Source organism: Aethina tumida, chromosome 1 (assembly GCF_024364675.1).
Source record: "Aethina tumida isolate Nest 87 chromosome 1, icAetTumi1.1, whole genome shotgun sequence".
In the NCBI taxonomy this organism is placed as follows: domain Eukaryota; kingdom Metazoa; phylum Arthropoda; class Insecta; order Coleoptera; family Nitidulidae; genus Aethina; species Aethina tumida.
Genome location: NC_065435.1, coordinates 7,066,638 through 7,081,553, shown reverse-complemented (window position 1 = coordinate 7,081,553; position 14,916 = coordinate 7,066,638). Strand labels below are relative to the sequence as shown.

General features: G+C 31.1%; 3 protein-coding genes across 5 annotated transcripts in view; 1 reads left to right on the top strand and 2 right to left on the bottom strand.

The window, feature by feature from the left end:
* The first annotated feature begins 140 nt into the window (after window positions 1-140).
* On the top strand, window positions 141-6,585 carry LOC109608370 (serine-arginine protein 55). Its single transcript, XM_020024793.2, has 7 exons — window positions 141-290; window positions 1,130-1,323; window positions 1,385-1,495; window positions 2,844-2,913; window positions 5,462-5,535; window positions 5,592-5,786; window positions 5,971-6,585. Exons 2-7 carry the CDS (start codon window positions 1,130-1,132, stop codon window positions 6,176-6,178), a joined length of 852 nt encoding a protein of 283 aa, XP_019880352.1. The 5' UTR covers window positions 141-290; the 3' UTR covers window positions 6,179-6,585.
* Window positions 6,586-7,424: 839 nt separating this feature from the next.
* LOC109608368 (sorting nexin-17) lies at window positions 7,425-10,448 on the bottom strand. The gene is made up of 6 exons (XM_020024791.2): window positions 10,256-10,448; window positions 10,017-10,203; window positions 9,612-9,963; window positions 8,897-9,266; window positions 8,554-8,841; window positions 7,425-8,499 (listed from the first exon to the last, which is right to left on the bottom strand). Exons 1-6 carry the CDS (start codon window positions 10,313-10,315, stop codon window positions 8,353-8,355), a joined length of 1,404 nt encoding a protein of 467 aa, XP_019880350.2. The 5' UTR covers window positions 10,316-10,448; the 3' UTR covers window positions 7,425-8,352.
* Window positions 10,449-12,080: 1,632 nt separating this feature from the next.
* The window catches only part of LOC109608369 (uncharacterized), a 49,253-nt gene continuing 46,417 nt past the window's right edge, over window positions 12,081-14,916 (bottom strand). For all 3 annotated transcript variants that reach the window (XM_020024792.2, XM_049961555.1, XM_049961554.1), the window contains one exon: window positions 12,081-14,552. In XM_020024792.2, coding sequence (XP_019880351.1) covers window positions 14,526-14,552 — 27 coding nt within the window. In that variant the 3' untranslated portion in view covers window positions 12,081-14,525. The remainder of the gene's footprint in view (window positions 14,553-14,916) is intronic.

Here is a 14,916-nt window from a genome sequence, read left to right as displayed (position 1 = left end):
CTCCGCGGGATTTTTTTATTAATTTTAAAGCAATAACGCGGAAATTCGTTACTATTCCGCATGTAAAAATCATAATTTTAATTTTAGAAAGTTGTCTCGTTTATAATTTATTAAAATACGGTGAAACAATTTGGATGACCCGAAAGGCAGTTGAGATATGGCGGGACGACAGACGTGACGCCATTTCTACCTAGTTCATCTCGTGGAAGACTTGGGTCGGAGCCGATTGCACATTCAGTGCGTTTTTTGCCGTTCGGTTAAAAACAACCGTCAAAATTAGAAAGTACAAGGTGAGTGCTCGATGTTTGATTAATCATTGCATGTTATATAAATCATATTTGCGACATTATTATGTGTTAAACTTCTGGCATAAATTCGATTTACCAATATGGAGTCGGTATTTATGTGACCACGTGTGTTCCTGCGTGTTAACCGTTGACCGAGTCTTTTTATTTAATTACGGTAATGTTGCATTGTTTATAAATAAATTCGGTTGTTATAAAATGCGTCCTACACAATGAAGTATTTTTAGATGTGGTATTTTAATATCAGTTGGTCACCACGTGTTTAAATATTTCTGTTTAATGGTTTATATTTATAATTTTTTAGGTTTTCTATCGTCAAAACATGTTTTTATTGAGCAACGTTTCGTTGTTAGTAACCAAAATACGTTTTTAAGATACTTGTTGATGAACAACAAATGTTGGATGTTTTTAGTCTTTGATAAACTGATTCTTATTTTAGTTTTATCTGTATCTGTGAACCAAATATTGTATTCAGAAGTATTTAGAGCACAGAGTTAATAAAATTAAAAAGGTAAATGTGATTTATGTACAAAAGTGACACAAAACTTTCTAATTCTACATTGTTAAACTTGTTTCTCTGCCAAATATGGTTATATTAAATTTGCTATTTTGTTGTGGGTTCCTGTGTTACTTGAATATTTAATTCAATTAATATTTGAGCGTCAAAAGGAACCAACATTAACCTACTACATTTCCACATACTTTTAACCAATAAATGTTAAAAAGTATACTAAATGCAGTAGACAACCTACTTATTATCAGTAATGACTGCGTATTAAATTGTTGATGGACAGCACGGATAATTCGCATTTATCACGTTACAGATGGGCACCAGAGTGTTTGTGGGAGGCCTGACGTACAGAGTCCGCGAACGGGACATTGAAAAGTTCTTCCGCAAGTATGGCAGAATAAAGGAGGTCGCAATGAAGAACGGGTTCGCGTTCGTCGAATTTGACGACTACAGGGACGCCGACGATGCAGTTTACGAGCTGAACGGCAAGGAATTGCTCGGCGAAAGGTGAGAGTACAGTCCAGAACGGATTGATTGTGATGGAGGCTAATGTTTGGTTTGGTTGCAGGGTTTCGGTGGAGAGAGCCAGGGGTACGCCGCGGGGCAGCGACCAATGGCGAGGCAATGGGGGCGGCGGTGGTCGCAGTTATGGTCCACCACGTGGCAGAAGCCGTGATAAGTAAGTAGAGTTGAGACAATAGTTTTTATTGGGCAGTTTTTTGGGTTTACAATGTGGGTCAGTTGTGTATAAAATGCTGAATAATGCTGAAATTGATCAGTTGACACTGGCAATTATGAATGAGTTATGCGTACATGTGTATATAAAAAGTAAACACTTCAGTTGAGAATATCAATTTGAATCTTACATTGTATTATCTGGTGCATCTCAAAAGCAAACATATTGTTGACTTAAATCGATCGTCATATCGTCAATATAAGATTAAGTGATTGTATTAATAAGAATAATGTGAACGTCAATGTGTTTACAACTCTAATTTTATGATGGGTGTGATAAACTATTTCTTTGGTGGTTTGTAAACACATACTTAAAAGCATGAAGTCATCCAAGTCAATAATGTGGATATATCTAATAAAAATTGGTCCACATCTTTGTGTATTTAGATTTTTGAAACCAATATAATTTGTTTTTGGATATGATTTTATCAATAAATGTTCATTTTTTAAAACACTGTGATCTATGAACAGGGATTTAAATAAAAATAATAATTAAAATATTAGACAGAAAATTTAAAATACTGAAATTTGTAATATTTGATATCTAAAATAAATAATTTATTAAAAAAAAATAAAATATTTAGTAAAAATTTGTAATATTTGAACTATTAAGATTTTAAATTAAAAGGAATCTATTTAATAAAATATAATCGGATATTTAATTTAAATTTTTAATATTTTAAATATTAAGCTTAAAAAATGAAAATAAACAAATAAAGTTAGAAATCAACATTAATTAAATTTAATTAAATATATATTTGAAACATTAAGCTTAAAAATTAATAATATTTGAATATTAAAAATGAACTATTTAATAAAAAACAAAATATTTAATTTAAATTTATAATATTTGAAATATTAAATTTAAAAATTAAATAGGACAATTGTTATTTTAAATTTTTTATTTAAATTTATTTGAAATATTCAGTTTACAAAATTAAAAATAAACAATTCATTAAATTTAGAATAGTTCATTGAAATTTATTAAGCTTAAAAATTAAACAATCTGACTAAATATTAAATGAAAATCAAGGTTTAGGGATAAACTGACGTTAAAACGTTAAATACTTGATTCCTAACCTGAAGAAATAACAATTAACCACATGAGTGGCCCGCATTGGCACAGTTTTTGCTGCCCCCTTAATTGATTTTTTTTACATGATGCTTATTACCATCTTTCGGGGCTGATGTTTCAGTGACTGATAGCTTATCCTTACTGACATTTTTAATACGATTTTGTTTATAAATGTTAGTAGTAAGGTGGTGTTTTACAATGGATAATTTTGTTCCAGATATGGTCCACCAACAAGAACAGAATACAGATTGATTGTGGAAAATCTTTCCAGTCGTGTCAGTTGGCAGGTAAGTTTTGTACGGATTTTGTTTTACACGGAATCCATTCATTATAATAATCGAAAGGATCTATGCTATTTTTCAAAGAGCGATCTCGCAGCACACATAAGTCTATAAACCACCTGGAACGATGCAAGAATATGTATTATGACTAAACAGTCTGTTAGAGATTATATAGTTTACAAGTTGATTCATGTAATTATTTGTGCGTCGTTTAGAGGAGTTTTATTTTTGTGTGGTTAATAATGGGTAATATGCTGCTTTTGTATGCCTAAGGTTTGACCATTAAAATTAAAGTATTCATTACAAAAACCGCATATTAGGAGTCGCCGGCGAATGCCCGGCAGAAAAAAAGACTGGTGCGAACTCGAACCCGCCGTTGCATTTGCCGTCGCTGACTCCGTTTGCTGAATTGAAAAGGCATAGATTGTGGCATCGATTGCATGCTTTTGTTAACATGAGGGTCCTAAAATTTCCCAATATTAGTATCCTTTCATAAAGAACGAACCACGGGGATTAGGATTAGCGTGATGAGTTGACACGAGAGCAGGTAGCGGCCATTTCTACCACGTAAAGCGGGGGCAGCATTCGTAGCACACCAAGTACCAAAGACGAGACTTGACCCGAGGCCAAGCGTCCGTATAGATAGCCAGTGTGACCACATTTTGAGCATGGAAACGCAGAAAAAACGTAATCCCTTCCCGTCCACGACCGTCGTACTCCGTTCTTCTCATTCAAAAAAAAATCAAAACTGTTCAAATTTAAACACACAAAAACAATAATCGGTACCGCATCAGAAGATTGAGCCATCCAACGTCCGTCCGTCCAGTCGGCCAAGTCCTGGAATTTCGCCCATCTCCCACGAACTTCCTCGACTCCAACCGAAAAAAATTTAAAAAACAAAAAACAGTACAAAAACCAAAAAAAAATCGAAATGCAAAATAATCTGTACCATGAAGTTATGTAACAGATACTGAAATACTTTTTTCTAAAGAGCACCCATTCCCTTGGAGTGTGAGGGTAGTCTAGGCTCAAATGCAGTCCACACTGTGTATTTCCGCCATCCATAGTCCATTGGTACCTTGGTAATCTGTTCTGGTTTTCGTACCGCGCCAATGCCGCCTCAGGTAATGCTCTAGTTTGACGCGCGTCATCTTTTTGCTGCTCGGTTTGGTTACAGTTTGTCGGCAGTACACACGATACTCTCACTCACCCCCTTCACCTGTTTTTTTTTTTTTATTTTTTTTTTGTTTTAACATTATTTTATCATGCATTGAACTTCTGGCATGGCCAGGTAGTTTTGGCAGGATTTTTCTTCTACTACGATCACACTTATTCGAATTTATCCGTGATTGTCTTCAGTGAGTGGTTTGAATATTTTTTTTTGTAGTACTTTGTAATTTATAAATTTAACATTCCCACTTATTCGTTGACAATTACGTGAAGTAGTTATTCATCATACAGATTATTGTATGGTAAACTTACACGTGATTTTTTATAAGTATACATTGTCGTACTAAACAACATCTTAATACTATTAAAAACCTTCAAATTGAAGTCGTATAATTAATAATAAATTCTAAATTAGTGTTGTGCCAGTGACTGGTTAATTGTTCAAAACTGGGACATAAAGTGTTCATTCAAAAAAGGTCATATGAATAAGTTAAACAATAAATTAAGGTTATAAACTTTAATGAAAGAGAATACTAATCTTCTATTTTACCTTTACGGTTATTTTATATACAACATTAATAGCTAGTTATGTACATACGTCAGTTTTATTATCCAATTTGTTGCTACATGGAATACTGAAATTCAAACAATTTATTGTTCAATAAACTGCTCAATGATAGGACAAGTTTTCTCCCATTTTTTAGTGACTTCGTATGATCTCCTTACGAATATAGGTTACATATACTAAAATAACCTAAGCTAAAAATAAACATTTGTGTTGTACACAAATTGTTGCCAATAAATTGTCGATTAAATTGGTGTGTAACTGACATTTCTAAAACTACTTTCTCCTTCAACAGAAGAAATTAACAGGATATCAATGTATATTTGAGTATGTTGAATCAATTAGCCATGGCACAACCCTATTCTCATTTTAACGTTCTAAAATTATTAATACTTTCAAGATGTATGCTTGTACTTTTTGTCTAAATTATATAACAACAGTATTGACCATACTTGTGTAGTTTTATATTAAAAGACATTTGATGGAAAACGTATAATGTAATAATAATTGGTCAATACTCGATTTAATTAAAAATTTCGTATGATACCCCAAGAATTTAACAGTTTCAGAATGTATTTGTAACACCTTCATTTCACACACGACTGTTATTTTCTTGGGCTGCGTAATTTAGATGTTTGCATGCCAATATAGTGGATAAACTGTAACCAAATCAATAAATAAAAATCATACGTATGGTTTAGATTTATTGTAATTTTTATTTTTATGTTCGGATTTTACGTACAAGTCAGGTAACTTGTTTATCCAATTGTGCCGTACGTTGTTGTAGTCAACAGTACTAATTGTATTCTTTTATAATAGGACCTTAAAGATTACATGCGACAAGCAGGAGAAGTGACATATGCTGATGCGCACAAACAAAGGCGCAATGAAGGGTAAGTTTCAACCTGAACCCTGATTGGACCTCAGCTAATGTTTTTTCTTTTTGCAGAGTTGTTGAATTCGCATCCTATTCGGATATGAAAAATGCTATAGAAAAACTAGACGATACAGACTTAAATGGACGCCACATCCACCTGCGTGAAGACAGGAGGGGCGGAAGGGGCGGTGCCAGACGTTCCAGGTCTTCCAGTTCCAGATCAAGGTCCAGATCCCGCCGTCGTTCCAGATCTCATTCTAGATCTAGGTAAGTTCACTTCCCTTTTATTTTCTAATATTTTCCATGAATTTACGTGATGATTCATTTTAATACCATCTTTCGGGGCTGATGTCACATGAGTGATAACTTTCCAAACTGAAGCTCTTTTAAATTCAAACTCGAGGTTTAGGTGGTGAACGGAAGTATTTAACGTTTTTGTTTTTGATTACAGGAGCAGTAGGAGGTCCAGGTCGCACAGGTCTAGTCGTTCCAAGAGCAGGGAGCCCTCAAAGAGTCCGCACCCCTCAAAGTCACGTTCTAAGTCAAAAGAAGACTCCAAGAGTCGATCAAGATCAAAATCTAGATCTCCAGATGATAAACCTAGATCTCGTTCGAGATCGACAAGTCGATCACCACATCAAGAAGAAAACTTAGATTAAGTGTATATTGAGATATATTGATATTCTAAATTATTTATATATTTTTTTATTTTTAATGTTTTGTTGTGTTACTACGTTGTTTAGTCCACTCAGTTTATGGTGGTACTTTAATGTCGTGATACCTTCTGGATGAAGATTGAGTTTTTTTGCCAGGAAATATTTTTCCTATGATGTTTTAAACTGGATTATTTTTTTGTTTAAGCGGGTTTTAGTAGTTTGTATTTCAAAGTTCACAAATGCCTAATAGGGACGTATTCTCTATTTAATAGAATTATTATTTGATTTGTACACTGCTTTGGGAAATGAGTTATTTCCGGAGCGTTACCTGATGTGACTTTTGATTGAACTTTTATATTTTTTTAGAATTTCTGTGACCAAATATTTAATAAAATATATAACGTAAATAAGTTTTTTATTTATTTCTTAATAACCTATTTAAAATATAAACTAAAAAAAGTCCTTAAATATACACTTTCTAACAGATAAAAGAAAAGAAGAAATGGACTGGACTGTTACATATGTCTTCTGATAGCAAATTGATGAAGTTCCTGAAAAAATTGTTTTTGGTAAATATAAAAGGAGTTTATTTAATTTTTCCTGACAAATCACGATGCATGTCTTATTAGACTCAAAGGAGGCTTCAAAATGTTAAATGGGAAGTTCCACCTTATGAGTTTTCTTTCATCAAAAATAAAAAAACAAATATAATACGTAATTAATACAACATTTTTTTGTTAATTATACGTTTAAAGTTATTTTTGAAATTAATTTAAAATTGTATGGTAAAATTTTTGCAAACCAGAAAATAATGATTAAAATGAAGATTCAACAACTTATGAAGAATGGAGGAAGAGGTGTCTTGTATTGAAAATGAGTTAACAAATAGCCTAGTAGTCAAAGAGAAAATGAAGAGGATGACATAAAACAAATGACCAAAAGACGAGTTGAATTTTAAAATGGAACTGAAATCATGATCGCATGTCTTACTAGACTCAAAGGTGGTTTCAAAATGTTAAATGGCAAGTTCCACCTTATGAGTTTTCTTTTATCAAAAAGAAAGACTAGAAAATAATAATAAAATACTATTTAAAAGAATAAAATGTACAAATCATAAATCAATTTGTCAGCCAGAATTGTGTATAAGTGTGGAATAATATTCGTGTAATTCATCAACAGCATATTTTTTCCATTTAACCAATATTGTTATGAGGGGGTAATTTTTAGTTATTTAGAAATAAAAGATCAATTAAATGCATATCGTTTTTTATTAAAATTTCTCCATAATTAATACATACATAGACGTTATTGTTAAAATACGTTTTAGATATAAAAATATAAAATAATAGGGTAAATATGTTTGGAAGCTCTACAGGAATGTATGTAGAGTGTATGGCAGTATACACAACATGAAATGAATACGTATAAAAATATTTATATATAAGTACAAGACTAGTTCTATTAAATTCAATTTCTTTCAGCAAATTACAATTGGCAAATTTATCATGCCAAAATAAATAATAAATGAGAGTTTATAAAAAATTGAGCTCGCTCTCATAAACAATAACGCTTACAATTAATTTTTAGATCCGAGATTCCGACTTAAAATTATTTCATGTTGCAAAACACTTACCAAACGGACATCACTAAAAACGTTTACATAACACAATATGTATTTACCATTTAGAACATGTATACAATTATTTTAGGAACATTTTGCACATATAATGCATTACAACAAACAAATGAAAGTAAGTCTGAATTAATAAAACGTAGTATGTACTTGCAACATATCGTAAATGAGCATTTAAAATTTGTTTTATTCCATCTTATCAGGTACAATTAAACAATAAGAAATCTGATTGAGCACATTCAAATGGAGAATGCAGTGATCAATGACTTGGATGAATTTAATCAATTACTCATTACAATTATATATAAATATATTGCTGATTTTAGTAAAATATTTTAGTACAATCTAATTAGTTTTTGGCACATAAAATGGACTGTTGAGGTTTGACCTCATTTATTTGCCAAATTATTTAGAATGCAATGGCAAGTAATTGATTTGGACAAGTTATTAGCACCTTAAAATCAAAATCCACATTTTAGCACGTCAATTCGCCAATAATTTCAATAAAATTAGTCATCACCAAAAGTAAGATTCGTTAATCTTTTTACAAGTCCTCATCACCAATCCCTTCGAAAGCGTGATTCTCGATGAACTCTCTGCCTGATTTAAAGGACACCGTCGAGAACTTCTCCTGGAGTTTCTTTATCGAGAACGATTCTTGCATCCTTGTAGGATCTGCGTCCTCTTCATCCTGCATAGAAAAGTCAATAAGTAAAATAATTTATAAAAATTAGTGGATACTTACACATGGATCAACTGAATCCTGGTTGTCAAAGACAATTAGTTGGCTGGAGCCGTCCCTTTTCATATAAGACCAGTTTCCAGATTTGCTGTAGAACTTCTGCTTCTTTCTAATGCCCTTCTTTTTCATCAGCAACTCGTCCACCAACGATTGCAGACACACCGACATCAGAATTGCTTGATCGCTGGTGATCGTTATTAATTGTAGTGTGTCTTTAGCCATCAAATATTCAAAGGATAATTCAACCCCTGTGTTATTGCTTCTGCTATTTGCAGCAATGTCGTGTTTGTTCTGCAATTAAAACGGTTTTAGTTTGGTGAGTTTTTTATGACGGCCAGCTGATTACATGTGTAGCAGTTATTCGCCAGCACCTCATCCTCGTCACTTCGAAACAACCTTCTTTGACAACCTGACCGGGGCCTATAATCCTCATACTTAACATCTGATCGCCTATTGCAATTAATACTTTGGTTAATGGTTGCGGGTAATCACAGTAGCACGGAGCAAATTGTATGAAACCATAATATTTCAATGTCCTCGCAAGCTCCAAGTATTCACGTTTGGCTAATTTTACTTGCAAGTTGGTTAGCTGGGATTTGACTTCTTTTGTGCACAATATCCAATTCCTTTCAATATCACTGACAGTTTGGAAATAGAGTAAATTCAATGCTATAGGATCATTCATTAAATCTAAGTCATAGCTTATATCCCAGTAGCTAAAAAATAGATTGAGATTTAATATGATTATTTCTATTAATTGTTGGGTATCAACAATTGATGACATATAATAATAATATATTTAATGAAATAAAAACAAGATGGATTATTTCTGCTGTAGAAAATAATCTCACTAAATCTATGAAATGGAATAAAAATGGTGCCTCATAATTATATTTATTACTATTTTATATATAAGCTATAATTTCTTTAAAGAAGATAAATGATGCAGTGTCAGCAAAACTTTTAATTCATTTTGAGATTAGAAAAGTGAATACACTTAAGAATATTTATTAAGTATTATTTTAAATGACTGCACAATTTTATAAATACAATATTGTTACCTTTTCCTTATCACAATCTTGTTGGGTTCTCTAATAGTTCTGTGTGACATATATGGAGATTCAAAGTCCAGCAACTTCCTCAATATGACAATGTCCCCATTGTTGTCCCGTCGAATGAGAAACAGCGAAAAATATTGTAAATATTCTAAAGGTAAATTGAGATGCTTCAATGCCTTGGCCAAAACCTGCTCGGTCCTGTCAAAGGTGGAGACTCGAAGTGGGATTTGGTAATTGTTCATCGTGTATATATCTAAGCTGATATGTTGTAACTTTTCGCATGTCGTTTCTTGTTGAGCAGATAACAGAAATCCTATGGTCAGTTCGGAAGTGACAAGCCTCGAGTCTTGTCCCACTAAAACAAAACGTTTTTCTCACTCAGCCCTTAATTGAAACAACGGCAATTACCTAATTGAATGTATTTCTCTAACAGTGCCCTGCGTTCTTCCAATTGGCCGCCAGTCAGAGGCAAAAGTTTTTTCGGCGGAAACGGTGGAACGTTGTCGAATTCCTTTTTTAACTGTTCATTTAAATTGTGCAGTTGCTTGTACCTCACCGTGCAATGGAACACGCCATTAATGTGTATGTTGTATCCCTGAACAACCAACAATTAGAACAAAATAAACCAAATAAACAGATAAACATACAATAAATGTTGACCCATTTCCTTCGTTTAATTCTTGCGTGTCCGGTATTGAAAAATGCATATTGCTTGCAATTTAAGTCTAACAAAATGTCCTAAACTACATTTACATAACATAACAAACAAATAGTAAAGATTAATAAAAATACATTGGACTTATTGCTATTTCCTCCCCTAATAATGACAACTGACAGCCACTTACACCAACTTCAACAAAATAGTTTTATTTTGGTCGCGACATCAATAATTAATAAATCATTAACAGGTTTTGTTAATTTTAAAAATGTGGTTTCCTTAAAAGATAATTTCGGTGATTAAAATACGTTCACTTCAGAGTTAGGACAATACGAGGGCAGGTCGTACAGTAATACGAGTGGGAGTTAAAAAGTTTCTCATGCAATAATGTTATATTACTACTATTATTGTTAATATATTATGTTTAAACATAGCCAATTTATGTATTTTTGGTAATTCTTTTATAACATATCAATTTTTTAAAAAATATATTTCAATTTAATATAATAATCATAAAAAAGTCCCCTTTAGAGCACACATAATATTTTAAATAATTTTTTAAACGATTTAAATTGCCACTTATCAAACTAAAGTTACTTACTTATACGTATTAAATTTGTATAAAAAATGTTTTTAATATATAATTATTTAATTTGTATCAAATATGATGTAATTTTTGTATTATAAAATAAATTAATATTATTTGCGAATTCGTATAAGAACCAAATTTTTAATCATGTCCTATTTATAATTAATTTGAGTATTATTACAATTAGGGAGCCTCTGAGTTAAGCCAAAAATGGTGAAACGTAGAATTATTATTAAAATAAAATAAAAAAGCTGGAGAGTGCCTTTAAAATATCTTATTAACAAGTAACTTTACATCGGTGAACAAATTTCTAACATCAATCTTTTATAAACAGCTTAAGAGTTATTATTAAATTTACTCCAGACTCTTACAGTAGGAAAAAAACATCTTAGTCTAACAATGTTATTAGAGCTACAATAAAGACAGTTCAGATCCTTTAACAGGCTCTATATATTTAAGATATTAAAATGGATCAATATTGTACTCTTCAGCTTGTTCAGATGTCTACTTTTTGTTTTAAATCAGAAATAAATCCTAATTTTAATGTTACAAAATTGTTTAACTTTCTTTGCTTATTTCTCGTTAATTATCCATAAAATTTATCTTTTATAATGGAATTTAAAATGTTTAAAACGTAAGTAAATATTTTTCAAGCTGTCATATATTTTTTTCATTTACTTCAACAATTTCAATGTTGGAAGTCTAAAAGAAGTACTTGCTACTTTCACGAGAACGTGCAAATACGTTTACTCCAGTAAAATTATTTGCACACAAATACCGTTTGCTGACATCTGTTGAAAAATACTAGAATTAATTGAGGAGAAACGGTTTCATTAAAATGTAAGAATCTAGTTGGATCGTTAAGTCCTAGAGTGCTTTAAAGTTATATAATTAGCAAATTTAAATTAATTTTAGGTCATTCAACCTATTTTTTTCGTTAATGAGTAAAATGAATTTGTGAGAAATTATTTCATATATATATATATATATATATATATATATATATATATATATATATAGTATAAACACATTACGTAAATCTTTGGACTATGGGCATCTGAAAAAATATTATAGATGTTTTTTACTTGTTTTTGTGAATATTTTATTGTTTATATCTAATAATATAATAATTCTAATTATGTAATTAATTCTTAAAATATTAAGAATGGTACTTACCTGATAGGTCAGTGAGGTTATATAAGGTAGTAGTAAATAAAACAGTCTATTGGATGCTTGCTAATATAGTTTATTCTGTTCTGATACATATAAATTACATATAAAATAATTTTGCAGTCTCATGTCAAGGTGATTTGGAAATAGCAAAATACCTAAACATATTTTATAGCATCAGTCGAATTTTTTAAAATGATATGAACCTCTTATCGTATTGTATAGTCCTTTAATTGTCACAGGCAGGTATTTAACTATAGCATAGTTTTTTCAAAGAAAAATCCCATCGACGTTCTTTAATATCCAAATCCCAGGACAATTTTTCCAGTCAGAATTGCAAGACTGTAGAAAATTGTTTTTTACACTGATTGCTAAATCCAAATCTATTCGACACGAATTTTAATAAGTATCCACAAAAAGTGATGTACCTAAAAATATTGTCAGAATTTCATATACATCACAGAGTTACACAATCGATCTTTACAGCTAATAGAAATATGTTAAGAACAATTAACACAGCTGAGATAATACATAGACTCATGCAACTTTGTATTATTTTTTTTCACAAAATTACCTATTAAAAATACACCACGTACTTATTTCTAAGCGCCAAATTTTTATATAATACGAAAGCTTTTGGCTGGAATTTAACTAACTATATACGTATAATTTTATATATTTATAAGCACCAATAAAAACTTCTCATACTGTACCTTCTATGAAAATATGTATAATTTTGTCTAGTCTATAATGTAGGGGAAGATATTAAAGTCTTAGGTTTCACAAAATGGTATAGGCGATATAAAATTTATTGACTTATTGGAGAAGGCCAAAGGTGTTAAATTGATTTTTGTCTTACAGTACTATTACAATATGAGAAATTTTTTAAACTTAACTTTGAAAATTGACTAAATCTTATTGTCAGTTCGCATAAGTATCCCTGTCTAAAACTATAAACTACCACCATTCTACAATAACAGGTTACATCTACCATGAATTTTGAGTACCAAAAGAGTGAAATTGATTTCCAAAGTTTAAATTGACACCAAAGTGAAAACAATGAGTTGTAAATTTAGTTTACTTGATAAAGCAACAAACAAATGGTTTTGTAAAAGCTTTCTTTGGCGAGAAACGGTTCGGAATACGGTAGACATAATATCTAATTTATCCCTATCAATAAAGGTTATTATTGTAAGATGGTTTGTAAAAAATTCCAGCCTGAGGGTAAAGATTTAGATTTCAATTTTGATCTTACAATAATAAAGGGGTAGATCGAAAAACAGAAGGAACTACCACAATCCCTTCGTTTGTCATCTATATCTTCTTAAACAATTGTTTCTACAACTAAGACCAAGAAAAAACTTGCGTTATTGTCAACTTCATCACAATCATAACATTCACATTTCCAGGATATTTTATATCATATTATTTTTTACAGTTTTGTGTTTGTAATACTCCTGACCAGTGTTTGTACTTTAATATAAGGAATCTGAGACTAAAGCACTAATTTGAAAAAGATATTTTGGCATGTAAGTCAAACATTGCGTCAAATTAATGTATGTGTAACCGAATTTGTGGAAGGGTTGCAAATGCCTTAATTGCCAGAACATCTACGGTTATATTAAAATATATTTGGGTTCCCATCTTTACCTGAATTCTTTGAAGACAAGAGCAGTTCTTGCAGTTCCAATTTATTGTTCTGTTTTTCTTAATTATATTGATACATATATTATTAGGAAGACATGTTATATTTAATATTAACAGGGATGTACTACTAGGCCATTTAAAATACCGGATGTTATTTTGATGTTAACTCTATCAAAAATATCATTTTCTATTTTATCTACTTTAGTAAAAATTGTAGGTAATTTTGATTAGCTCATCAAATATGATTATTTTGGATATGTAGATGTTGATATTGCCTTCTGATGTGAAGACTTGGACGCCTTACATTTTCCACTCGTTAAAGAAGGGCTCAAATCATGACTAGCAACTTTTCAATTTACAAAAAGTCAAGTTTTTGGGAGTTTGTTTCTTTTTGTGGATATAGGCTGATATTGGTTAAAAACTTGAAGGATTTTGTACAGAGAAAAATCTCATGTTTAAGATCATGGAAAACCTAAGGCTGGGATTTGCAAATTTTAGATCATACCAGCCTCCAAAGATTGTGATCTGTTTTCGCATAATAGTCAAAATACCATCCAAATGAAACTTTGGCCTTGGTGGTAAAAGTCTGTTAAATCAGTCCCGTGACTAAAGTCTATGTAACATACATTCAATATTAAGATAAATAACAACATACTCTTTAAATATACTTTTTTTAGTATATAGTACATATTTAATTGTTATACACCTAAAACTAACAAAACTATAGTTTGTATAATGTGCACTCCATGTGGTTATAAAGCAGAGACAAGCGAATGCATCATATGTTTACTGTGGATAAAACATTAATTTGTCATTGAATGATGGACTTATTCACTCAAATCGTTTGGGCCTTTTAAACTAGATAACCATTGAATCCAGTCTGAAATAGATTAATATACAATATTCAACGACTTTTTATGATTGGAGTTGGGGGAATTATACAATAATCAATGGCTCAATACACATTTCATTTAATTAGTTGTTCATTTAGCTGGTTTATTTTCAAACGTGACTCGTTTCTAGAAAGCTTCGTTGTCTATTTTAATTTGTCAGTTCGATGAGTTTAATTTGAAACAATAGGATTCTATTTCTGTATTAGTATGGATGAGTGCCCTAATTCCGTTGTTCATGTTATATAGAGTGGGACAAAAATGCCGCAGATGTGGCTCCTCCAAGACAAAAGACAATAATACCTCTTTGAGTTTAGACCAATGATTATTGTAAAAGAAAATTAGTGATTGTCC